Source organism: Hyla sarda, chromosome 1 (assembly GCF_029499605.1).
Source record: "Hyla sarda isolate aHylSar1 chromosome 1, aHylSar1.hap1, whole genome shotgun sequence".
NCBI classification, from domain to species: Eukaryota; Metazoa; Chordata; class Amphibia; order Anura; family Hylidae; genus Hyla; species Hyla sarda.
Window position 1 is genome coordinate 461,654,157 of NC_079189.1, and position 27,303 is coordinate 461,681,459.

At 41.4% G+C, this 27,303-nt stretch overlaps 1 protein-coding gene across 3 annotated transcripts in view; it reads left to right on the forward strand.

The window, feature by feature from the left end:
* SETD1B (SET domain containing 1B, histone lysine methyltransferase) overlaps positions 1 to 27,303 on the forward strand; it is a 114,469-nt gene that overhangs the window by 41,581 nt on the left and 45,585 nt on the right. For all 3 annotated transcript variants that reach the window (XR_008847058.1, XM_056534919.1, XM_056534908.1), the window contains exons 7-13: positions 12,886 to 13,650; positions 14,895 to 15,068; positions 15,634 to 15,721; positions 20,531 to 20,739; positions 22,243 to 22,315; positions 22,739 to 23,191; positions 24,503 to 26,020. Coding sequence is in view for 2 of the 3 variants with exons in the window: in XM_056534919.1 (XP_056390894.1) it covers positions 12,886 to 13,650; positions 14,895 to 15,068; positions 15,634 to 15,721; positions 20,531 to 20,739; positions 22,243 to 22,315; positions 22,739 to 23,191; positions 24,503 to 26,020 (3,280 nt within the window). In the remaining variant the exon portion in view is untranslated. The remainder of the gene's footprint in view (positions 1 to 12,885; positions 13,651 to 14,894; positions 15,069 to 15,633; positions 15,722 to 20,530; positions 20,740 to 22,242; positions 22,316 to 22,738; positions 23,192 to 24,502; positions 26,021 to 27,303) is intronic.

Consider the following 27,303-nt stretch of genomic DNA (forward strand, 5'->3'; position numbering starts at 1 on the left):
TAAAATGTTCTGATACTGAAATACCCCTTTAGGGGGTACGTTCACACGTACAGGATCCTGCACAGATTTGATGTGCAGGATTTGTAACTGCAGATTAGAAGCTGTGCTCAGTCATTTAGTTTACATTGAATCCTGCACATCAAATCTGTATATGTGTGAACGTACCCTTAACTCCCCCTGACCTTATGTAAAGTGTATAAAACAACTGTTTTCAGCTCCCTAATCACCTTCAGCAGCCGCAAGAAAGTTGGAGGGGTGGGGGAAGGATCGTTCCCCTAAAAGAATACTCCTTCAAATACTGTGGGTGAAGAAAAATTATATATAGTATAATAATATAGACAAAATTGTTTAGTATAGGGTAAATCGTATACTGTTACTAGAGATTAGCAGGGCCCAGTAACAGGTAGCAGAGAGTGGACTGTAAGGAAGTGAAACACCCATTGGCAAAGAATTCAGTGCTTCTATTCTGGGGTCATTTTGGTAAATTATAGGATCCCTAACATGTTTTCAAATCATATCGCAAAAAATGTTAAATCCTTTGGACACTGGCAAGTAGGTCTCCTGTGTCGGAGTTAGAAGCTGCAGAATTATAGTAGCCTATATGTCGATAACATATTCTTATTAAGGCTGTGTTCACACGTGCATATTTTTGCCTCAGATTTGTTGCTGCATATTTTCCTGCGAGATTAGTAATAGATTTGTAGGGGTATCTACTAACCCGTATATGTGATCTCCCAAACTAAATATAGTAAAGAGGGGGGGGGGGGAGGTGCATATAAAACTTAGCTTTTAATAATAGTAATTAAGAAATATAATGCATGTGATGCAGTATTGTTGTTTGTAGCACTCAGATGAGAAGTGCACAAACCAAATAGACGCCTGATATAATCTGCTAAAATATAACAGATGGGGAGAGGGCTCCCACAATATTAGGATAATGTACACAACAGTACATAGATGCCCGTAATAGGCTCTCTATGTTCTGGAAAAACCACAATTCCCTACGCGTTTCGGCACACTGTAACATGTGACCTCCTCAGGGGCTAAACAAGTGGTACATATCTCATAATAGTAGACAATAAAAGTATCTGAGCCCATAAACATTGGGGCTCAGAAGATGGAGTTCTTCCTTAACCCAATAGACCGGGTCCACGGTTCTATCAGAGGCATAGTACGACACGGTTGCGGCGTCCTAATTGCGAGTAGAAAGCTCCAGGGACGTGTGTTACCCGCAGTGGCGGGGAGCCGAACTGTTAGCTGGCTGCTCACACGCGTCTTTGACTTCAATGGGCAGCAAAATCTGCTACAGAAAATCTGCTGCAGAAAATATGCATGGACTCCAAAAAGTGTCAACTTAATTACTTAGTAGAATTGTACAGTATCTCACATAAATGAGTACACCGCTCACATTTTTGTAAAATTATATCTTTTCATGTGATAACACTAAAGAAATTACACTTTGCTACAATGTAAATTAGTAGCACAGCATGTGTAACAGTGTGTCATTTTGTGTCCCCTCAAAATTACTCAACACAGACATTAATGTCTAAACCTTGGCAACAAAAGTGAGTACACCCCTAATTGGAAATGTCCAAATTGGGCCCAAAGTGTCAATATTTTGTGTAGCCACCATTATTTTCCATCTTTGTCTTAAAGGGGTACTCCAGTGGAAAAAAAACTTTTTCTAGTCAACTGCTGCCGGAAAGTTAAATAGATATGTAAATTACTTCTTTATAACAATCTTAATCCTTCCAGTACTTATCAGCTGCTGTATACTACAGAGGAAGTTGTATAGTTCTTTTGTGTCTGACCACAGTGCTCTCTGCTGTGTTAGCAGAAAGTGCTGTGGTCAGACACAAAAGAACTATACAACTTCCTCTGCAGCATACAGCAGCTGGTTTTTAGGAGTAATTTACAAATGTGTTTAACTTTTTGGCACAGTTCTTCAAAAAACAATTTTTTAAAATGGAGTACCCCTTTAAGCCTCTTGGCCATGTTCACCAGAGCTTCACAGGTTGTCCTCTTCCATTCCTTTACAGATTGGAGTCCTCTTCCACTCCACTGACGATGTTACATAGCTGGTGGATGTTTGAGACCTTGCGCTCAACCATCTTCTGTCTGAGGGTGCCTCACAAATATATTAACTGATTAGAGCTTCAAGAGGTCGCAGGAATACACTTGGCGTGACCGGGATAGAGGGAACAGGAGTCACAGCACTTTAAGTAGGTAACTTTGTTACCAAGATACAACGCGTTTCGCGCAGCTTCTTCAGGGATGGCAAGTAGGGCTAGCACAGCGAAACGCATGTGCAGCGAAACACGTTGGTCAGAATAAAGTTACCTACTTGAAGTGCTGTGACTCCTGTTCCCTCTATCCGAGTCAGCACCAAGTGTATTCCTGCGACCTCTTGAAGCTCCAATCCCTTGCTATTCCACACATCAGGAAGGCTGCAGACAGGACATCATGCAATTACACACACTTTCCATTGTATGCAGGTACACAACTTGTAGCGGTAAGCAGCTGCTCACCCCTTCCCCCGGCTCATCATTCACTAGTGATACTTCACTATGGAGCACCTTTGCTTTTCTCTCTAGATCACAAATATATTGTTGACACTTTGGACCCAATTTGGACATTTTCACTTAGGGTTGTATCCACTTTTGTTGCAAAGGTTTAGACATTAATGCATATGTTCTGAGTTATTTTGAGGGGGCATAACATTAAACTCTATTATACAGGCTGCTAACATGAAAATATATAATAAAATTAGTAAAGATGCATCGAAAGGGAAATTTTGGGCCGAAAGAGAAAATTTAGGCTGTGCTTGGCCGAAAACCAACACTGTAAATGCATTTTCAGACCACTTTTTTTTAATATAGTTTTTGTAAACTTGTATTATCAGAATTTTTAAGTTAAATAAATTTGTAAATTTTAAGTAATCTGAAAAAACAATGGGCCAATGTGGGAAAAATGCAGTAAGCATTATGTACTGGTCCTGCTTAAGATGTTCTGATCCTGGGGGAGATGTGGTGATCCTGCTGGTACTTGGCCCCAACTGCGCTTCTTCTGCCAGTATGAGGTGCAAACTTGCGCCCCGTGCAAAATTGCTTCTGCTCCTCCCCCCAGCTCTCCGAAGCTTTCCAAAGCTAGAGCTGGGGGGAGGGCAGAGCAGGGGGAGAGTGGACGTACACGCCTCCCACATCTCCCCTCCTCTTCTCCGCCTGCCTTCGGAGAAAGCAGGTTTGCACGGGCATAGCTAAGGCAGAGCAGGAGGACAGAGGAGGTAAATATGATTCCCTCCTCATCTCCTCTTCTCAGCCCCGCCTGCACTCTCCAAATGCAGGTTTGCACAGGCTGCAAGGGGGAGGACAAACTCCAGGGGCTGGGGTTGATTTCTATAAATGTGCTGTGTATAAAGCATGTTTCCACGGGCTGCAAGAGGAAGGACGAACTTCACGGAATTGTTTTTCATTTTTTTCATGGGGTTTATTAGCCCCATATGGAGGACATAGAAATGCATGGGGTTAGTACAGGACATGAGCATCACTGAACCCTGTGCCTTTCTACATCAAGGCGGGGCTGAGAAGGGGAGCTGAGGAAGCAGTAATATGTACCTGCTCTGCCCGTGCAAACCTGCATTCTCCGAAGGCAAACAGAGGGGAGATTAGAGAGGTGTGTATGTCCTCTCTCCCACTGCTCTGGAAAATTCCCTCAGTTGAAAATGCCGAAATTTCAGTGCATCCCTAAATAAAATATTTTAAAAAACCTGTGAGGATGTATTCACTTATATCAGATATGTCTGTAAAGCAAAGCATCTGTGCCCTATCTGAGTCATATATACCCCTTTCGGACTACTGTTGTCACGCGGTAGTGTGACGGCCGCTGGGGAGAATAGCGGGAGAAAAAAAAATATTCTTTTTCTCCCGCTGATAAACAGTTGTGCCCATTGGACCCCATTGACTATAATGGGGTCCATTGGGACCCGCTGTTGCCTGTGGCGCCGTCAAACAAAAAAAAAAGTGTAATGGCCGTTCTCGACAGGGCGCAATGGCAGTATGAAAGAAGCCTAAGCAGGTCATACATTTTTAAAATTCTCCCTCATGCAGAGCTTCTCAGGGTAGGGAATCCAGCTTCCTTTGCCCTCAACCATTGTTTTGAAAGGATCTTTTTTTATGAGCATGCATACATTAAATGCTGTCTATTAAATAGTGATGGCTCCTAAATACCAGTCTACTCTCCAGTCTTGTAAAGTACCCATAGGTCTTCCAGCACTTCAGCTCTGTTAGTAACACTGGATTTCTCTAGGGATCTGGTGCCCACTAGCAGCTGCTCCAGTTACTAGGTAGTCTCTTAAACTTGTTTTTGCGTTAGTAAATAAAATGATCACTTACGAAAATAGTTGACTGGGGAGTATGTCCTTTATTTCAAGTTTTAAAATGGACAAAGAATCTGCTGCTATTTGTGCACAAGATGCGCCACCTAGTGGATGATTATGCAAATACATGAATACATAAATACACTGCTCAAAATAAAGGTAACACTAAGATAACATATCCTAGATCTGAATGAATGAACTAATCGTAAGAAATACTTTTGTCTTTACATAGTTGAATGTGCTGACAACAAAATCCCACAAAAATTATCAATGGAAATCAAATTTATCAACCCATTTTGAGTCACATTCAAAATCAAAGTGGAAAACCACACTACAGGCTGATCCAACTTTGATGTAATGTCCTTAACCCCTTACGGACCGGGGCTTTTTCCTTTTTGCACTTTCGTTTTTTGCTCCTTGCCTTTAAAAAATCATAACTCTTTCAATTTTGCACCTAAAAATCCATATGATTGCTTATTTTTTGCGCCACCAATTCTACTTTGTAATGACGTCAGTCATTTTGCCCACAAATCTGCGGTGAGACGGGGAAAAAAATCATTGTGAGACAAAATTGAAGAAAAAAAACGCCGTTTTGTAACTTTTGGGGGCTTCCGTTTCTACGTAGTACATTTTTCGGTATAAATGACACCTTATCTTTATTCTGTAGGTTCATACGATTAAAATGATACCCTACTGATATAGGTTTGATTTTGTTGTACTTCTGGAAAAAATCATAACTTCATGCAGGAAAATTAATACGTTTAAAATTTTCATCTTCTGACCCCTATAACTTTTTTATTTTTCCGTGTATGGGGCGGTATGAGGGCTCATTTTTTGCGCCGTGATCTGAAGTTTTTAACGGTACCATTTTTGCATTGATAGGACTTATTGATCGCTTTTTATACATTTTTTCATGATATAAAAGTGACCAAAAATACACTATTTTGGACTTTGGAATTTTTTTGCGCGTACGCCATTGACCGTGTGGTTTAATTAACGATATATTTTTATAATTCGGAAATTTCCGCACGCGGCGATACCCTATGTTTATTTTTATTTACACTTTTTTTTATGGGAAAATGGGGGTGATTCAAACTTTTAATAGGGAAGGGGTTAAATGATATTTATTAACTTTTTTTTTTTTTTGCAGTGTTATAGCTCCCATAGGGACCTATAACACTGCACACACTGATCTTTATCATTGATCACTGGTTTCTCATAGGAAACCAGTGATCGATGATTCTGCCGCTTGACTGCTCATGCCTGGATCTCAGGCACTGAGCAGTCATTCGGCGATCGAACAGCGAGGAGGCAGGTAGGGACCCTCCGGCTATCCTGTAAGCTGTTCGGGATGCCGCTATTTTGCCGCGGCTATCCCGAACAGCCCACTGAGCTAACCGGCACTTTTTACTTTCACTTTTAGCCGTGTGGCTCAGCTTTGAGCGCGCGGCTAAATGGTTAATAGCGCGGCACCGTGATCAGTGCCACGCGCTATTAGCGGCGGGTCCCGGCTTCACTATGACGCCAGGCCCGCCGTGATATGATGCGGGGTCACCGTGGGACCCCGCGTTATATCACGGGAGCGGGACCAAGGACATACTCATACGTTCTTGGTCCTTAAGAGGTTAAAACAAGTCAAAATGAGGCTAAGTAGTGTGTGTGGCCTCCACGTGCCCGTATGACCTCCTTACTACGCCAGAGCATTCTTCTGATGAGGTGGAGGATGGTCTCCTGAGGGATGTCTTCCCAGACCTGGACTAATGCATCCGCCAACTCCTAGACAGTCTGTGGTGCAACGTGGTGTTGGTGGATGGAGCGAGACATGATGTCCCAGATGTGCTCAATTGGATTCAGGTCTGGGGAATGGGCGGGCCAGTCCATAGCATCAATGCCTTCCTCTTGCAGGAACTGCTGACACACCCCAGCCACATGAGGTCTAGCATTGTCTTGCATTAGGTGGAACCCAAGGCCAACCGCACCAGCATATGGTCTCACAAGGGGTCTGAGGATCTCATCTCTGTACCTAATGGCAGTCAGGCTACCTCTGGAAAGCACATGGAGGACTGCATGGCCCCCCAAAGAAATGCCACCCCACACCATTACTGACCCACCGCCAAACCCGTCATGCTGGAGGATGTTGCAGGCAGCAGAACGTTCTCCATGGCGTCTCAAGTGTCACGTCTGTCACGTGCTCAGTGTGAACCTGCTTTCATCTGTGAAGAGCACAGGGCGCCAGTGGTGAATTTGCCAATCTTGGTGTTCTCTGGCAAATGCCAAACATCCTGCACAGTGTTGGGCTGTAAGCACAACCCCAACCTGTGGACGTTGGGCCCTCATACCACCCTCATGGAGTCTGTTTCTGACCGTTTGAGTGGACACCTGCTGGAGGTCATTTTGCAGGGCTCTGGCAGTGCTCCTCCTTGCACAAAGGCGGAGGTAGCGGTCCTGCTGCTTGGTTGTTGCACTCCTACGGCCTCCTTCACGTCTCCTGATGTACTGGCCTGTCTCCTGGTAGCACCTCCATGCTCTGGACACTACGCTGACAGACACAGCAAACCTTTCCACAGCTCGCATTGATGTGCCATCCTGGATGAGCTGCACTACCTGAGCCACTTGTGTTGGTTGTAGACTCTGTCTCATGCTACTACTAGAGTGAAAGCACCGGCAGCATTCAAATGGAACCGAAACATCAGCCAGGATGCATAGGAATTGAGACGTGGTCTGTGGTCACCACTTGCAGAACCACTCCTTTATTGGGGTGTCTTGCTAATTGCCTATAATTTCCCCCTGTTGTCTGTTCCATTTGCACAACAGCATGTGAAATTGATTGTCAATCAGTGTTGCTTCCTGAGTGGACAGTGTGATTTCACAGAAGTGGGATTGACTTGGAGTTACATTGTGTGGTTTAAGTGCTCCCTTTATTTTTTAGAGCAGTGTATATCCTCAACATGCGTAAATAAAAATTCACCCTATGACTCATTTGTAACTCCTGTATGAGCGAGAGACAGAGATAGACAGATGCCGAATGCAATTGGCATTGATCAGTGTATCGAAGGGGTTAAAGGCGACCTTAGCGTGATTGTTGATGTTCATCATTAGCAGTAAGTCCTGGCTGCTGATAGCAGCTGGTGCTCACACTTAGCTTGTGAGCTTGCTTTATGGACCCTAGGTGTGCAGGGGATGTAAATTTGTTAACTCTATTACTGTATCATGCTGCAGACATTGGCAGCCAGCGATAAAACAAATAACTGTCTCTTAGCTTATGGTTAAGTGCTATTGAGGCAGGGCTGAGCTGCATCAGGCATGCCATCCCTTCCCTTTGCATGATTGGCATACAAGGCTCAGTGTATGAAGCCAATCTGGGAGGGGTGGGGAAGAAAGGCGACGTGCATGCTCTGGCTTGGCACCACCTCTATGGCACTCTGGGTTGGAAGGAAAACATAACTTTATATAACTTCTTATAACTTTGCCGACACCCATTAGCTAAGAGACAGGTATAAATTTGTTATATCTTTTTATCTCCCAGGTATCTTCCCATGTTTGCAGCTTTGAGCATGATAGAGGTAACAGATTAGTTATAAAGAGGGTGTCCCACTATTTTTAGAACTTATTTTGAATTATTAGAACCCCATTCATTGTCCTATAGATGCTGCTGTAAAGGACCATGCTCAGCTATCTCAGGCAACTCCCATGGACAGTGGGGTGGTGTTGTATATGTGTAACCTGCTGCTCTGTCCTAGTGGGTGCCTTGGGACCCCATTCTTGGGATTACACTGGGTACAGTGTCATACATTTACCCTCTATGCTGTGGCTAAGGGTATACGTTCAAATGGTGAGGCAAACCTTTAAACATAGCTGCATAGATGTATACTGTATATAAGTTTGCAAGAATTTCCTATGATTGTATAATCTGGAATAGTTGGTGCAGTTTGTTTCTTTTGGTATAGCCCCTGTGCTTTGTGCAGTTACAACAAAGGAGACCAGCTGCTCTCGGCTAACACATATGCTCGGTGAAATGTTAGATTTATGTCATTCATTGCTGTCCTTCAGTTTCCCCTGCCACTACTAGTGAAATGGCAGGTGTGAAATCATTTCACTGTTCAGATGTCTTTTCATGTCCAGGTTTTCTGATGCAGTGTTTGAAACCAACATTAGGAATGGATTTAAAAAAGAGATGTCTTTTTGTTTATAAACAGCATGGCTTCAAAAACAGCATTAAAAACTTAAAGGGGTTATCCAGCAATAGAAAAATAAAGCGAATTTATTTCAAAAACAGCACCACACCTCTTCAGGTTGTGTGTACAACTATTACAACTTGGTTTCATTAACTTCAATGAAACTGAGTTTCATTACGCTGCGCATGGAAAATACGAGCAGACACACAGGACTACCCGCAGTGAGGTTTGAAGGCTGGTCCGTGCGTCAGTCACGTGGGTGCCCTCCACCCCCGTGTGTGCTCATAGGAAAATATGCAGTGTATTTTCCACTGCGCAGGGCATTTGCCTAGCGTAAAATACACTACGTATATGCTATGTGTGACCCTACCCTTTGGCTGTGTTCACATATTCGGGTAGAATTTTTTTTAATCAAAACCAGATTATAAAAATGGGACACAAATTGTTTATTTGTTTATTTGGAGTTCTGGATGAGGAAGTGTGGCCACATTACGTGCGCACTTTATTGCGAGAATCCTTATTTTTTGCTAGGAAGTCGATTGCCCTCAAATGGATGGACCCCGGCCCGCCTTCCCTGTCTCAGTGGAAAGCTTTGGTTAATGCTATGATACCCTTCTCCCATCTTGTTTACAGGAATAGAAAATGCCCTGGTAAATTTCTTTCTGTGTGGGGTCCCTGGTGCTCCTCACCATTGACCCAATGTTCATACTCTGCATCCCCTGAGGGGACTTAAGGTCATGATTGCCCTTCCCTTTCTAGATGTGGTTGTATATACCCCTTTGATTTATGTGTGTTAAGATGTTGTGCTGGATGTGTGTGCTCCCTCCCCTCTGTGGACGCATGGGTCTGCTTTAACATTAGAAACATTATGCTTGGCACTCGTGACTAGATGTGACGATATCTGCTGAATTCTACACTACGGCCTCTATTCAATATTATTTTGCCAATTTTATATTACATACCATCCCCCTTTTCTTTTCTTTTCCTTTTTTTTTTCGTTCACCTTGTTCACCCTCTTTTTGTGTTAAGGTTTCTCAACTGGCTGTTCTTGGTTTCCTCAGACTGTGCCCTCACTGCACTGATTACTGCCGGATCTTTATATGATATTATGTCGTTTACATTCTGCTTACTTGTACATGTTCTCAGTGCCTTTTTTTTTTACTTGTGTACTCCGCTTTATACCATTTTGCTCTGTGAGGCGATTTGTCTGATGTTTGTTTAATCTTCAATAAAACGTATTTAAAAAAAAAAAAAATGGGACACAAAGGAAGACTAAGGGTCTATTCACACGGCGGAATTTCCGCAAGCGTCAACTCGTTTTGTATTCAATAGTTGCAGTTAAAAACCTGGACGTGTGAACACAGCCTCAGCCTTGTGACTTATTAGTGCTATAGATTTTATCTGTGAAGTTACAGTTTCGAGTAGTACCTTGAGTTGTATGCAATCTTGTGGACAGCAGCTTTTAGCCAATAGTTAAATGAGGTGTCCCCCCCCCCCCCCAGTGATTTCCAGTCCAGTCTGAGCAGCAAATCCTGCTTTCTCCTTGAAAGATAGGAAGTGTCAGCTCAGCTCATAACTGTTTTTTTTTAATATTTAGATGAAAACAGGAATTACTGCTCAGCCAAGAATGGGAAAGCAGGAATGGATACGCTAGGGGTGCCAGGCATGTGCAGAACCTATGGGAAAGAATTTTGTTTGACTGGCAGCCCCTTTTAAACTCAATCAGTAATGAAGCATAGTGTAGGTGCAGCTTCAGGTTGGAGCCAGATCTAGATTATTTGTAGCAAAATACTATAATCGTAATTCCCCTTCAAGCTGCTGAGTCCGGCAGTGCTCCTCAGAAGACCTATTCACCTGCTGCTTGAGTGCATAAGCGTCTCCTCACCATGATAACACAGGCACCTGCATTGTAACAAGTGGAAGCTATTTAGTGCTAGAGGAAACTTCCTTGTGATTCATCTCTAGCAATGAATGACTCCAGCAGAGTCTATGGCCGACATTTATCATTGTCTTTAGACTGTGTTTTGTGTCTAGAAAAGGAGCAAAAAAGGCACCTTTTTTGCGCCTTTTGGGTTACACATTTCTGCTGAGTTTGAGTTGCAATCCACTGATTTTGGCAATACACATGATATGGAAGGGTTTTATGAACTGCAGCTTTTTGTGAAAAGGTGCAATAAAAGGCGCAAAGCCACTAAAAAGACTCTAAAACGACACCATCCCAGACTTGGCTTAGCTTTTTGGTGTATGTGAAGAGAGAAATTTCAGAACATGTGACCTGCACAAAATTTATCAAATGCTCTTTGACCATTTAATAAATTTGGTGTTCCTACACATCACCAGCACACACAAAAAAGGTGTAAAAAAATGCTTCACTTACACCTACAATGATAAATGCCTATGTGTAGCCTTATACTCAGGGTCTATTCACACGGCAGAATTTCCGCTTGTGGAATTCTGCCTCCCATTCACACTTCTAAATTTCCACATGTGGAATTTCCACCCAAGGAAGCGGAAGTTCTGCTGTGTGAATAGTCACTTATGCTCAGCGTCATATGCATGGTTTAGACTGGGGAGAAACTTATCAAGAATTAACATTAAAAAGTAGAACATTTGAGTGTAACTCTCAGTTGTGCAAAACTTGCAATTCATAGGTGCAGGTGGATCTTCTACAGCCTTTTAGAAGAAATGGGCAGGGTGTGCCCATGTGGTCCATCAGATTTATGTGCATGATCAGATGCTGCACAATGGAAGATTTATTAAAAGGCTAAAAAAATGGGAGTTTACTTAAAGGGTTACTAACCGCAGCATCACCCGCACTAACCTGAATATACAGTATTAATAGTGCAGTCATTGCTGCAGGGGTGTGGAAATTTAAAAAAACAAGGGACTAAAACGGAACACAATCTACTTGTCCCTCATAACGATCCACTTGTTCTGGTACATAAACAAATTTCAACCAAAATAGTCTTTATTAATAAAAACTTAGTAGGCAGACCAGTATGTCATAAGTAAGTCTGCTCCATTAAGTAGGTAGTACCCCTTCAGGTAGGTACATCCCCCTCATCATGTAGGCAGGCATGAAGGGCTCCCCTAGTAAGTAGATAGGGCCCCAGATATATATGTCCCCCCAGTTGGTAAAAATGTAGGGCTCCCAGACAGAGCCCCAGATATATATGACCCCCATCAGGTATGGCTCCCATTTAAACAATTATACCCCCTAAGTCAGAGCTTTCCAAACTTTTAATGGTGACGCCCTTGCATAGTTTGGTGACACTGTACTGCATGCGTTGCGTTGCGTGTCGAAAATGCACAAAATAGTACCAGTATCAGCATTAGAAATATGGCTTCTACCATCCTGTGCCAGTTCACCCCCCCCCCCATATCTTTCCCCCTTGATCCTCTCCTGTGCCATATCATTTCCCCGTGAAATTATATCCCCCCCCCCCCCTGTGCCATTATATTCCTCCCCCCTCTGATGCTCCCTGTGCCATTATATTAAATGCCTGAAGAAATCGCCTGCCCGGCGCCCGGAACTTCATGTCCCAGGTGCCGGGCGATAAAAATTCCACATGCCTATGCTGATTAAAATGCACTTTACCTGGAGCAATGGAAGTGGTCACCTGCCTTTCAAGCAATACTCGAGCATTGCTGAATGAGCAGACAAATTTTATTTGCATGGATAGAAAAATTCACATTACTCGGGAACAGCTGAACAGATTTTTTTTTCCTGGTAAAGTGCATTTTAATCAGCAAAGGTCGCACTATTAACCTGTATATTCAGGTTGGCGCAGGTGATGCTGCTGTCAGTAACCCTTTAAAGGGAATGTATCATCAGAAAACTATTGTTTTAAAATTTTTATTTCTGGTGATGATTTTTTTAAACAAAATCTTGCATTCTAGTGTAAAACTAAACTAAGACTTCATGTTCGATACAGATCACTTCCCAGTAGTGACCTTGTTATCATCACAGACAGGATTAAAGTGAAAGGTGATACCATCGAATAGGTAACAGAGGTACACACAGTAGCTGTTGCTCACAGATCAACCCCCTCCCTTTAGAATGACCTTTGCTTAGAGCATGCCCAGACACCTTTCCCATTCATATCAATGGGACAGCATCAGACTGTTGTCTCCTACATCCATGGGTCATGCTTTAAAGTATGAAATGCAGTTTGTATAATGTACGTAAAATAAAATTAAAATTACAAGAAAATAGATAAAAATAAATAAATTTTAAAAAAGGGTTTCAGTATTCTAGTTGATACATTTCTTTTAAGACCCCCTGTTATGTGTTTTACAGATGTATTCTTTACTAACTGATGCTTATTTTCATAGGATCATCCTTCTTCTGGAGAGGACATGGAGATTTCAGATGATGAAATGAACACTTCTCCCATCACTAGTGAAGAATGTGCTAAATCTATTGTTATAAATTCAGCAGTAACAAGTTCTGCAGTAATAACTTCAGTCATGCCCATAATGCCTCCTGGATTTCCCCCACTGCCACCGCCACCACAGCCTGGGTATCCTATGCCACCTCCCCTTCCTCCACCACCTCCGCCTTCTTTACCTTCAGTCACAGTACCCCCTCCTCCACTACCTGCTCCACCAGGGGTACCTCCACCACATATTTTGCCTCCTCCTCCACCACCACCATTTCATCAGGGTATGTTTCCTATGGTTCAAGGTGACATGGTGAGTGCCCTCGGTACACAATGGGGTGGAATGCCAATGTCCTTTCAAATGCAGACCCAAATGCTCAGCCGTATGATGCAGGGACAAAATTCATACCATTACCATCATTTCTTGGGAAATTCCATGCAGTTTGGCCAGCATCCCTACCGCCCCTTTACCATGTCTGCACATCCTGCACGGGGGCAGCCTTGGCCACCTTTTCCAAAGTTTGACCCATCTGTGCCACCACCAGGCTATGAGCACAAGAAGGAGGATCCACATAAGGCCACAGTGGATGGGGTGCTATTGGTCATTGTGAAGGAACTTAAAGCCATAATGAAAAGAGATTTGAACCGCAAAATGGTCGAAGTTGTGGCATTCAGGGCATTTGATGAGTGGTGGGATAAAAAGGAACGTTTAGCAAAGGTAAGTGTTTCCAAATGTTTGTGCATTGGAAAAAGTTTAGCAAACTGTAATATATGATAACTGTTTCCAGTAAGTCTCAGTCTATGAAGTTGCCAGAGGATTCCTTCTGCCAGTACAACATTGGAGTTACTCATTAAAAGTGTCCTGATCAAAAGCATAGAAAATAACAGAACATTTTTAGATGTTTTATATGAATCATTTAAGCAAAATAAGGCTGTTGTGTCATAACCTGTAGTTCAGGGCCGATATATAGATTGCAGGCTGCTATTAGAGAGCGCTTGTAGTCTGCTGATGTGTTTGAGTGTACACTCATCGGGGGAGATTTATCAAAACCTATCCAGAAGAAAAGTCGCTCAGTTGTGCATAGCAACCAATCAGATCGCGTCTTTCATTTTTGAAAAGGCCTGTGAAAAATGAAAGAAGCAATCTGAATGGTTGCTATGGGCAACTCATCAACGTTTTCTTTAGACAGGTTTTGATAAATCTTCCCCCGCTGTGTTTAATGGGATAACTCAACTCCTTTAAGTAAACCTACATTAAGCATTATGTGAATATAATGTGGCTGTAAAGTGAATTAATTTATCAGGTTGTGTTGCTCTGTGAAACCATGGGCTCATGATGTCTTTATGTATGGGAGTTGTTACAAGAGCTTGTGTGGACTTTTAACCTCATGCACAGAAAATACATGCTCAGTCTGGTTGAATGTGTGTGCTTATTTCCCATAAAGCAGTTGCTAAAATTCTTTGGTAGTACCTATCTTAGGCTGGGTCCACACTACGTTTTGTCCCATACGGGAGCGCATACGGCAGGAGGGAGCTAAAACCTCGCGCTCCCGTATGTGACCGTATGCGCTCCCGTATGCCATTCACTTCAATGAGCCGACCGGAGTGAAACGTTCGGTCCGGTCGGCTCATTTTTGCGCTGTATGCGCTTTTACAACCGGACCTAAAACCGTGGTTGACCACGGTTTTAGGTCCGGTTGTAAAAGCGCATACGGCGCAAAAATGAGCCGACCGGACCGAACGTTTCACTCCGTTCGGCTCATTGAAGTGAATGACATACGGGAGCGCATACGGTCACATACGGGAGCGCGAGGTTTTAGCTCCCTCCTGCCGTATGCGCTCCCGTATGGGACAAAACGTAGTGTGGACCCAGCCTTACTTGGGAACAAAGTATCTGGCATGTTGAAATCAAAGTGATGTTTCCGTTACGATTCCTGCAATTTCCTATTTTTTCCACAACAGCAATCTCTGACACCAGTAAAATCTAGTGATGGCAAAGATGAAGAGAAACCAAAGCCAAAGGACCAAATAACATCAAGTCTGTTAGAGAGCTGGAACAAAGGAGAAGGACTGGGCTTTGAAGGCATAGGATTGGGCATTGGTTTGCGTGGTGCAATTCGTCTTCCCTCATTCAAGGTATCTCTGAAGCCTCTGTAGCTCAGTATTTGCCATTTTTGCAAGAAGTAAGACATTCAGGGGAGGAAGACCAAAGTACCAGAGTACATAGGATTTGGGTGCAGTCTGTCACTCCCGTGAAACAAAGTACTGCATAGGAGGTTTTACAATTTGGGAAGTTGGTTGCAAAGGTGTGCAGACCATTTAATCTTCATCATGTAAATCATCTCTGTTCTAAGAAATGTCATCCTCCCCCTTCAAGTATTAATGAAGATGTAGCTTTAGACTTGGGAACACACATTGCTGAAATATTTAGATAGTAAAGCATACATTTAGTTTAGTTATTGACCTATAATTGAAATAGCAGTTTTAGGCATTGATTTTTATGTAAAATTCTCAGATTCCACAACGACCTTTAGGTAGTTTATGCAGAGGACACTTACTGAGGTCACAATCTAGCCTTTTACCTATAGCCCTTCTGAGCCTCATGGTTATAGGTATAAAACCTTGTAATTGGTGATGCTCTTATGTTATATCCTTTAAGAATTCTATATGATTAACCTGATTTCTGTATTTTTTCACTTAGGTGAAGAGGAAAGAACCTCCGGAATCGGGACTAGAGGGAGAACAGAAAAGGATTCGTGTCACAAAACCTATTGATGAGGAGGATGAAGGTTAGCAATCCCACTTCATAAATGTTCAAGTTCTTTCTTTTTATAGAACCTATTGTATTTACTACGTACTTAACTTTACACTAGTAGTTTTATAGTAAAATACTAATGTTAAGACAACAACAGCAAAAGAGCGATGAAACATTTAAAGACAAACTGGAATTGCAGCCATACTGCAAAAAAGCTACAGATTGTCAACACCCTGGAAATCTGCACCAAACTGTATGAATTTTGGTGCAGATTTCTGTGCTGATTATGCAAATGAAAGAAAATACTTCCACATAGATTTTGTGTGGATTTTTTCCCCCCAGCATCTGGATGAGATTTTTTATTTTAGTTTAATTTTTAATCTCATTTACTCTGCTGCTACCTTGTATGCTGTACATTTTGCCACATGTGGCCGTACCCTAACTGTCTTTGGCCATTGTCACATAGCAGTGTTCTGGTCTATTTTTATTATTTGTAAGCCAGAGAAAAACTAATAGAAAGATGTGTGTAAAAGAAATATACATTTAAAGCTAAGTGTGATATAGCATTGTATGATACACAGTGTACACATAACTGACATCACTGTGCACGGTAGAATGAGGGTGAATACTATTCATTTAACAAATTACCTTTAAAGGGGTACATTTATTTAAAAAAATTTTTATGAACTGATGAAAGAAAGTTAAACAATTTGTAAATTACTTCTATTTAAAAAAAATCTTAATCCTTTCAGTACTTATTAGCTGCTGTATACTACAGAGGAAATTCTTTTCTTTTTGAATTTCTTTTCTGTCTGACCACAGTGCTCTCTGCTGACACCTCTGTCCATGTCAGGAACTGTCCAGAGCAGCATATGTTTGCTATGGGGATTTTCTAATGGTCTGGACAGTTCCTGACATGGACAGAGGTGTCAGTAGAGAGCACTGTGGACAGACAGAAAATAAATCCAAAAAGAAAAGAATTTCCTCTGTAGTATACAGCTGCTAATAAATACTGAAAGGATTTAAAAAAAAATTAATAGAAGTAATTTACAAATCTTGAAAATAAGTGTGCAGCTCACAACCGAGAATCCAAGGTGTAAGTAGTTAAAAGATCGATCCCCACCGACCCAAAATGAAGAGAAACTATAGAAATATATTAACCACACCTGAAGGATCTCACCATACTAGATGGTACACAACAATAATTGGAAACAATGTGTTTGAAAAAAAGCTATAAAATAAATGTATTATACAATTTAGACCATAAAGTTAAACAAAGCATAAAATAGCAACTGTGTTAAAAGAATTTTGCACTGATTTTATAGACATTTAACCATTGTTCCCTAATGGTAAATGAATTACTGCCTGCTATTGTGAAAATGCTCCTGTATTGGTGATAATGTCTGTTGGTTCAGAATTCCGATAGTCCGGCAATTAACATGCATATACTGCACAATGAATCTAAACAGTCTCTGCAATAGTGTTTAATGCAGTCCTCTAGAATGTAGACATGTATATTGGCAGCAATTGGCAGTGCTTATAAAAAACTCTAAACGCGTTTCAGGGTGCTTAATCCGACCCCTTCTTCAGTAGATAATTTATATGATAGATCTACTGAAGAAGGGGTCGGATTAAGCACCCTGAAACGCGTTTAGAGTTTTTTATAATCTGAATCCAGCACTAAAGAAAACGCACTGCCAATTGCTGACAATCTACATGTAAAACAGCTTTTAATAAACAGATCCGCCAACCTCACCTGGCTCTCCATCTCATCACCGGGCATGCAGCTTGTCTGATCCAGGAGGAATCCTCTGTTTGTGTTCTAAGAATATAGAACTGCAAGTATTCAACTCGCTAATTTGCGGGCTTCATCCATTCGGGGACTCCTGCCGGAGTTTGACCCCGAGCAGCACACGCAGAGTCTGCAATCACCGTCATCCACAGGATCGCAGCGCTCGTATGAACAGCCGCAGGACTTCATTCACGGTCCGTCGCAGCACCAGACCAGCGGCCGGAGACCGATGAGAGTTATAAGATTACACTTAAGGCGGCTAGATATAACCATTCTAGAGGACTGTATTATACACTATTGCAGAGACTGTTTAGATTCATTGTGCAGTATATGCATGTTAATTGCCGGACTATCGGAATTCTGAACCAACAGACATTATCACCAATACAGGAGAATTTTCACAATAGCAGGCAGTAATTAATTTACCATTAGGGCCCAATGGTTAAATGTCTATAAAATCAGTGCAACATTATTTTAACACAGTTGCTATTTTATGCTTTGTTTAAATTTATGGTCTAAATTGTAAAATACATTTTATACCTTTTTTTCCAAACACATTGTTTGCATTTATTGTTGTGTACCATCTAGTATGGTGAGATCCTTGAGATGTGGTTAATATATTTCTATAGTTTACAAATTTGTTTAACTTTCTGGAGCCAGTTGACTTAAAAAGACCTAAAAAAAAATGCTTTCCACCAGAGTACCCCTTTTAACTCCTTAACGACCACGGATGTAAATGTACGCCCTGGTGCGGAGGTACTTCGCACTCCAGGACGTACATTTACGTCCTGCACATGACCATGAGCATCAGAGCGGTGCTCACGTCATGCACTGCAGGTCCCGGCTGTTATCAGCAGCCGGGGACCCGCTGGTAATGGCGGACATCAGACGACATGTCCACCATTAACCCTCAGATGCCGTGATTAATACAGATCATGGCATCTGCGGCAAGGCGCACATTTAAATAAATGATCGGATCGCCCGCGGCGCTGTTGTGGGCAACCGATCATCTAAAATCCCCTCACCTGCATAGCACTGAACAGTATTAGCAATCATATGCTTGCTATAAAAAGTGTAAAACAAAAGTTAACCCCTTCACGCAGAACGCAGTATATATGCGGCAGATGACTCGATACCTTCGCACATTCAAAAAAATCATTGTGTGACAAAATTGAAGAAAAAGCGCCATTTTGTAACTTTTGCGGGCTTTCGTTTCTACGCAGTAAATTTTTTGGTAAAAATTACACCTTCTCTTCTGTAGGTCCATACGATTAAAATGATACCCTACTTACATAGGTTTGATTTTGTCGTACTTGGAAAAAATCATAACTAAATGCAAGAAAATCTATACGTTTAAAATTGTCATATTCTGACCCCCATAACTTTATATTTTTCAGCGTACGGGGCGGTATGAGGGCTCACTTTTTGCGCTGTGATCTGTAGTTTTTAGCTGTACCATTTTTGTATTGATCGGACTTATTGATCGCTTTTTATAAATTTTTGCGTGGTATAAAAAGTGACCAAAAAATATGCTATTTTGGACTTTGGAATTTTGTGCGCTTACGCCATTGACCGTGCGGTTTAATTAAACAATATATTTTTATAATTCAGACATGCGTCCTTAAGGAGATAAAGTGACAGAGGTCAGATTTGCAAAAAACTGCTGCATCCTTAAGGTCAAAATGGGCTGTGTCCTTAAGGGGTTAAAAAATGTAAAAGTAAAAATTAATTAGAAAAATCCCCTCCCCCCCCCAATAAAAATGGAAATTGTCCCTTGTTCCCATTTTACTCCCAAAAAGCGTTAAAAAAAAAAAACAAAACTATCTCCAAACTATCAAAATATAATCCTGTATGGTGAATGGCTTAAACGTAAAAAAAATTAATAATAAGTCCCAAATTGCTGCTTTTTTTTGTCACATTTTATTTAAAAAAAAAGTGATTTAAAAGTTTTATATAAGCAAATGTGGTATAAAAAAAAAGTACAGATCACGGCACAAAAAAATGAGCCCTCATACCGCCCCATATACGGAAAAATGAAAAAGTTATAGGTGGTCAAAATGTGGCGATTTTCAACATACTGATTTTGTACAAAAAGTTTTGAGATTTTTTTTTAAGCAGTACAATGATAGAAAAGTATGTCACCATGGGTATCATTTTAATCGTATTGACCCACAGAATAAAGAACATGTAATTTCTGTAAAATGTACAGCGTGAAAACGAAACTCTCCAAAATTTGCTAAATTGTGGTTTTCATTTAAATTTCCTCCCTAAAAAAAATTATTCTTTTGGTTCGCCATACATTTCATAGAAAAATGAGGTGTCATTACAAAGTACAATTGGTCACGCAAAAAACAAGCCCTTATATGGATCTGTAGTTGGAAATGGATAGTAATGGATTTAAGAAGGCGAGGAAGAAAAAACAAAAATGTTGTGACATCATCTGAAGCCATACAGGGGAGAACTTCCTCCCTCACTCTGCTACAAACAGCCCAGAGCAGTTCAGTGTGAGATGAGCTATAATTGGCTAAGGCTGTACACACACCCCCTCAGCACTCCAGACTGCATTTCCTGATTTTGGACTTCTGCCAGGCCAGCAGGAGGCCAAAGTCTGTGCAAGAGATAGGGGGGAAATGTGCTCTGGACATGTAGGGAGACATCTAGTGGCAGCTTTTTTTTTAAACACAAAACATAGAAATTTTTTAAACAAAGTACATTAGAAAGATTTTTTTATTATTTACCATAAGGAATGCAATAGCAAAAATTTGTAAAGCATATTATGAAAAAGAAATGAAAACTGTTATTTCTTGCTGTTTCTATTTACCAGAATAAAAAATACTACAAAATTCTTTTATGCCTGGTTCAGTTTAACAAAGCTAAGAAAGCCCCATGTTTCCCAAAATGCTAAAAACAAAAAACAAAAACAAAAAAACAAATTTGGAACAGACTAAAAAACAAAAAATTTGATGCACTTGAAAAGGTGAAATTTTGTTGTGTACATAAAGGTCCAGAACACCTGGTCACAAAAGGGTTAACCTGCTTTCTTCATTTTAGAGTGTGAAAGAGAGAAAGATGTTACTTTGGATCCAATGAAGCAAGACACAGATTCTGTTACTGTTAGGAAACGGCCCGCCATACCCCTAGACAGCGAGGGTGAAGATGAGGTGGAAAGTGAAGCAGAAGAGCCCTCAGATAAGGAGGACTCGTCATCTGAGAAGGATGAAGAACTGGATGATGACTCAGTTGGAGTCCTCTCCACTAAGGTGTGTGTTGTCTTTTCATCCTTTTGAAAATGCTGAACATATTTCCAGTTTTATTGTAGCATTAGATTACAGCAGCATGTTCTTCAACAGAAGATAGACTACTGTGAGTGACAGTTATGTCTATATACATACTTCTACATGGAAGGCTGTCAACCCACTGGACTCCTAATCCAAGAATAAGCATGAGTTTAGTCAATGTGTTTTACATATGGTTTCAGCAACATCCATTGATTTAAAATGTCCACTGTCACTTAAAAAAATAGTTTGTACCTGTAGAGACATGTGTAAAGTTTTGTTCAGTTCATGGTCTTGGCTGTCTTGGTCGCTAAAAAAAAATCCAGGAGTCGTGTGCACTAAGCACATTCTCCTCCAGATCCAACCCCATCTGATCAAAACTTTTGACATGTCTCTACCTGTTTCTTTGTACTTTAAAGGGGTACTCCGGCACTAAGACATCTTATCCTCTATCCAAAGGATAGGGGACAAGATGCCTGATTGCTAGGGTCCCGCCACTGGGGACCCCCGTGATCTTGCACGCAGCACCCCGTTATAATCAGTTCCCGGAGCATGTTCGCTCCGGGTCTGATTACTGGCGATCACGGGGGCTGGAGCATTGTGATGTCACAACCCCGTGTGACGTCACGCTCCGCCCCCTCAATGCAAGCCTATGGGAGGGGTGTGACAGCTGTTGAGGGGGCGGAGCATGAAGTCACACAGGGGCGGGGCCGTGACATCACAATGCTCCGGCCCCCGTGATCGCCAGTAATCAGACCCGGAGCGAACATGCTCCAGGGACTAATTATAACGGGGTGCTGCGTGCAAGATCGCGGGGGTCCCGCCGCTGGGGACCCCCGTGATCTTGCACGCAGCACCCTTTGCTGGATAGGGGATAAGATGTCTTAGCGCCGGAGTACCCCTTTAATATAAAAAGCACTAGCATGCTTGGTCTGTAGAAGCAGTGCTACATACCTGACTATATTTTGAGGGGCTATCTTATGCCTCTTCCCACTAGTAAAATGCTACATTCCATCCCCACTATACAGCATATTGGTAGTGGCATCATCACCTCTATTAAGAGGTTCCTTTGCAGCATACCCTAGAAGGATTGTGCATGTTAAATGAATTTAGCCAAATATTTGGAAATTCTGCAAAAAAAAAAACTTTTTGCACTGTAAAACATCCCTGGTACATGGATAACTCCAAACAAGAGGGCAAAGCCATATGGAATGGCTTAGAAATAGATTATACAACTTTACAAAGCAAAGAGGAATTAGGAAATCTTACAATGCAAAGCTGATAGACATGTACTCCCAGACGAAGTTATACTTTCATACTATTATTTTCTGATTAACGTTAATTAGATATCTTGTAGATTTGTTTACTTTTTGTTTAACGTTTATTTTTATTTTTAAAACATGAAAAGGTTTAATATGGAAAATTCCTGTATATTTTTTTTTTAAATAAATCTTTGACACATTTATTTACATTACTATGTTCTGTCAGCATTATGTTGAACATGAGGAAGAGGATGATGATGCAGAAACAAGTGGGAAGGAGGAACAAGACTCAGACGATGGTAATTTACCAGAATTGTATCTTTCTTTATTTGTAATACAAAAATGCTTTTTGACCAGTATTGACCATGCTCCGGTCTATTATCCAAGCTTCAATGTGACCAGACTGCAGTATCCAGATTATTTTTGGTTAGTGCTGACATTGCAGGGACTTCGCTGTCATAGGGGGGGGGGGGGTGCTGTAGGGTATGCATGGTATAGATATGTATGCTGATGCTGATAGAAATGACCCAATGTGTTTTTACCATTATATCAATTGATCAGTGATTTTGTAGTTTTTGTTTTTTAATGGAGACATGCAGACAGCACACAGCCCGGTGTTTAATAAAACTGAAAATAAACTGATTAGGAGACCATACATACCAAATATTAACAGTATTAGACATCGTCCGCAACAATATTGACTTTCTTTTTCTTTTTTGTAGAAGATGTAACCAGCATGGCCTCCTCTAAAGCTGAAGCAGATTCCTCTGATGAAAGTGATGACTCTTCAGAATATGAATCTAGTTCTGAGTCTGAAGATGATGATGAGGATGATGAAGAGGAAGAGTCAGAATATGATGAAGATGAGGAAATTGATGTAGAACTAGATGATGATATGGCTGGTGAAGATGATGTTTTTAAAGATCTTTCTGGGCAGAGTAGTCCAGCCAAAGCTTCTGTGGTGGAAGAGATAATGGATGATGGTGAAGGTGTGGAACATCCTGCACCATCAACTGTGGAGGAAGTTTCAGTAGTAAACAGTGATTTGGATACACCAGCAGTTTATTCCAAAGAATTAATAGAACCAGACACCCCCTGCAAGGACCTGCCAGACAGGACTCTAGAAGTGGATGATGGAAATGATATGCAAAAAGCTCCATCGCCATCAAATGAAGGTAAAACTTACCAGACTTTAACTTTTAAATTAGTGTCTAGAACAGTGCTTTCCAACCAGGATTCCTCCAGCTGTTGCAAAACTACAACTCCCAGCATGCTGGGAGTTGTAGTTTTCCACAGCTGGAGGCACCCCAGTTGGGAAACACTGGTCTAGACTTTAATCCAATATTCAGTGTTACTTCATAGTAATAGGGGGGAAACCCAATGGATTTGCATGACAATTGGACAATGACATTTATATGTGGGATTACTGTTTGCATGTGATTGCTATGAATTTTTAGCTTTCTTCATGTACGTTTGTCAAATTATTGAACTATATGATTCTGCAGAAACAGTTTTGGCGGTATCACCCAAACTAAACCCGATAGGGTTATAGTGGTGGTGAACCGAATTAAAATGAGGTATCACTTACCCTGATCGCTAGTCCCGTGCCAGAGTTATAGCACCAATGCTAACAGGCTAATGCCGTCCTTCATGCAATGGAGGCAGGAGCTGCCTTCTTCCGCGGTGTTCAGATAAGCCCTCCCACCTCTTGCGCACATATATATATAAATATATATATATGTGTGTGTTTTCATTCTCCTGTTATAGGAACATAATAGTAAAGAGGAGAGAGCGGCACTTGTGCTCTGCTGTTCTAGCAGAGCGCTCACGTGGTAATAGACTTTTGCGTCATTAGGACATAAGAGTGAAGATTTATTCATATTCAAGAGGTGGGAGGGCTTATCTGAGCAAGGAGGATGGAGGCAACAAAGCTCAGAAAGCGAGCGCCCATCTTCGTTGTGCGAAGGGTCACCGATCAGGGTAAGTGATACTTCGTTTTAATCAGGTTTACCCGCTCTATAATCATGTGGGTTTAGTGCAGGTAAACCAGCTGTCAGTTTCCCTTATAATTGGACTGTTGCATGTTGTAGTCAAGCATCTTCACCAGTGCATAGATTTGTAAAAACAAAAATAAGCCTCCGACACAGATGTGAACCATGCCTAATTGTTTCCGTCTTCCTATGAATAGACATATTTACTGGTTACTGATACAAGGACAGTTCAGGTGCCTAAGCTGCCTTTGTATCAGTAACCAGTAAGTTTGCCTTTTTTCTGTTATTTTTTTTAGTGATTTATGTCCCTTTTTTTCCTCTAATTAGATGCATCACACATGACTTATCTCACTTCTACTTCATCTTGTTTACTGCAGTTGTTTAATGAATTATGAAATTACCATGCGTATAAATTGTAGAGAGAGAATTGCAAAATACTGTGATAACTTAGCATTCAGAATATTCCTTTTATTAAATAACTTTATTTTTATGCAGAAGACCCATCTGAAGTGTATGTGGAGCTGCACTTGGAGCCTATTCTGGATATTCCAACTGTTGAGGCCCAGGAGAATGTAATACGACCTCTAACACCTACTGGAGCTTTTGGGGAAGCAAGCGTCCTTCTGAAACCTGAAGAAATCTCTTCTGATACCCGACAACTGCATGCCAAGTTGGCACCTTTTATTGCAGAGGATGAAGTACCGTGCCCTCGGACACCTGGACGAGACACAGCTGCACATTCGGATTTAGAGGTGGTTCTTCCATCTGTCCCCAAAGTAGCTCTTACTGCACTTCCTTTGACTCAGGCTCACAATAAGGAAGAGGACCTACCTGTACATCCTGAAAAGATCATTGGCCACTTGGCAGTCACAAAAATGCTTTCCGAGGAGGAACTTCCAAGGACGCCAGGCAGAGAATTTGCTGCCAAATCTTCTCACCTTGAGAAATCCCAGAGCACTGATACTGTGCCAGCTACACCTGGTAGTGATGCACCCCTCACTGGTATTAGTTTAACTCTTACTTCTCCACACATTCCTGGAAGCCCATTCTCCTACCTTTCTCAGTCACCTGGTATAATAAACAGTGGTATTCCAAGGACTCCAGGAAGAGACTTTAATTTCACTCCAACCTTCCCTGAATCTAATGCTACCTTCCCATGTCATCCATCAAGTAAGAAACCCTCAGTTGACGAACCGGATGACAAATCATTTAAAGAACCAGCCAGTGCTTCCTTAATCATGAATAATGTACCTTCTCCCATCCCATTTGCAAGTCCTCCAAGAGGGGATCTCCAAACGGATATCAGGTTAACGGGTGATGATCTGGAATCATCTGAAACTCCATCCTATTTTTTTGATGATAAATTATTAAGTGAAGAGAGTGAGACAGAACTCGCAAAAGGACCGCTGCCTACCACAGAAGAATCTGCACCTTCACCTACTCTCCCTCCTACTGGTAGGAGGAAGCCTGGGCGACCTAAAAGGCCCCCACCTTCCACCTTACCAACAGAGGAAAACATTGAGAAAAACTCAGAGGCTCTCCCCATTAGTGAATTAGTAGATGTTTCTCTGGAAAAATCTGTCATAATTGATCAGACTAGTGACATCTGTGGAATTAAAGATCCTGCAGCAGTTCCACTAGACTTCAGGAATGAGGAAAACTGTCATATCCCTAACTATGAAGCCATAAACCAGAAGGTCCCATTAAAAGAGTTGGAGAACCAATGGAGGGAGGAAATAAAGGAAGAGGATGACCTTACTAAACTCAAGAAACCAAGAAATTGGAGGCTAAAAAAGAAGTATGAGGACGTTTTAGGTTCTCCTGAATTTTCTCCTCATCGGGCTCTCTTCAAGCCCCGGTCAGAGTTTGAGGAGATGAGCATTCTGTATGACATATGGAATAGGGGGATTGATGAAGAAGATGTCAAGTACGTGTGTGTTACTTATGATCGGTTACTACAACAAGACAATGGCATGGATTGGCTCAATGACACCCTATGGGTTTACCATCCTGATATCCTTTTTAGAAAATTGCGCTCTTTGGCCTATTTACTTAATTATGAATTTGTTTATTTTCATTCCTTTCCGATTTTAGAAAAATGGCAGTTTTATCTGCAAAACAAAATGTGTGTTATTCTTATAGTATGTTATATCTCAGTACTGCAAAAGTATGACAATTTAGTCTCTTGATTACTTTCTCCAGCTGGCACTTCTGTGTTCCAAAGTGAGGGCTCCCAGTTTGTATGTAATGTACCTTCCTTTCATCTTATACAATGGTGAACACAATTTTGTGGTTCCTAAACCTACAATGGCCTCAGGTTACATTATTTTTAACATACAATGGCCTTTTCTGGCCCATTGTAACTTAAAAACAAACTCAACATACAATGCTATGTACAGTCCAGATCTGAAAGGAACTGGCCAATCAGAATGGGCATTTCACTTGAAAAACACCTACATTACTCAAGTGCATACACTGACTAACTGTCTGTTAGGGCCTCCCTACAGTACAGGGAGGTTCTACATGTTCTGTACTACTCTTTACCTGTGCCAGGCTGTCACGCCCCCTCCCATAAACTTGCATTGAGGGGACGGGGCGTGACATGAGGGGGCAGGGCTATGATGTCATAAGCTCCCAGCTCCGACTCCAGCGTACGGAACAGTTTGTTCCAAATGCTGAGCAGCGGAGTACCCCTTTAAAACCAATTACCAGGTTTCCATAGTTATTGTCTCAACATACAATGGTAATCCTGGAACCAATTAATATTGTAACATAAGAGGCCACTGTACTGTAAACTTTAGTAACCAGCTGGACCACTTGAGAAGCAAATTTATGTTAGTTATTTTATTTATTTATTTAGGTGTACCTGAAATATAGTTCCTTATAGCTAGTAGTAGAAAGCAACCAAAATGGTACAGTGGGGCAAAAAAGTATTTAGTCCCCAATAGTCCACCAATTGGGCAAGTTCTCCCACTTAAAAAGATGAGAGGCCTGTAATTTTCATCATAGGTATACCTCAACTATGAGAGACATAATGAGAAAAAAAATCCATAAAATCACATTGTCTGATTTTTAAAGAATGTATTTGCAAATTATGGTGGAAAATAAGTATTTGGTCAATAACAAAAGTTTATCTCAATACTTTGTTATATACCCTTTGTTGGCAATGATAGAGGTCAAACGTTTTCTGTAAGTCTTCACAAGGTTTTCACACACTGTTGCTGGTATTTTGGCCCATTCCTCCATCCAGATCTCCTCTAGAGCAGTGATGTTTTGGGGCTGTCCCTGGGCAACAC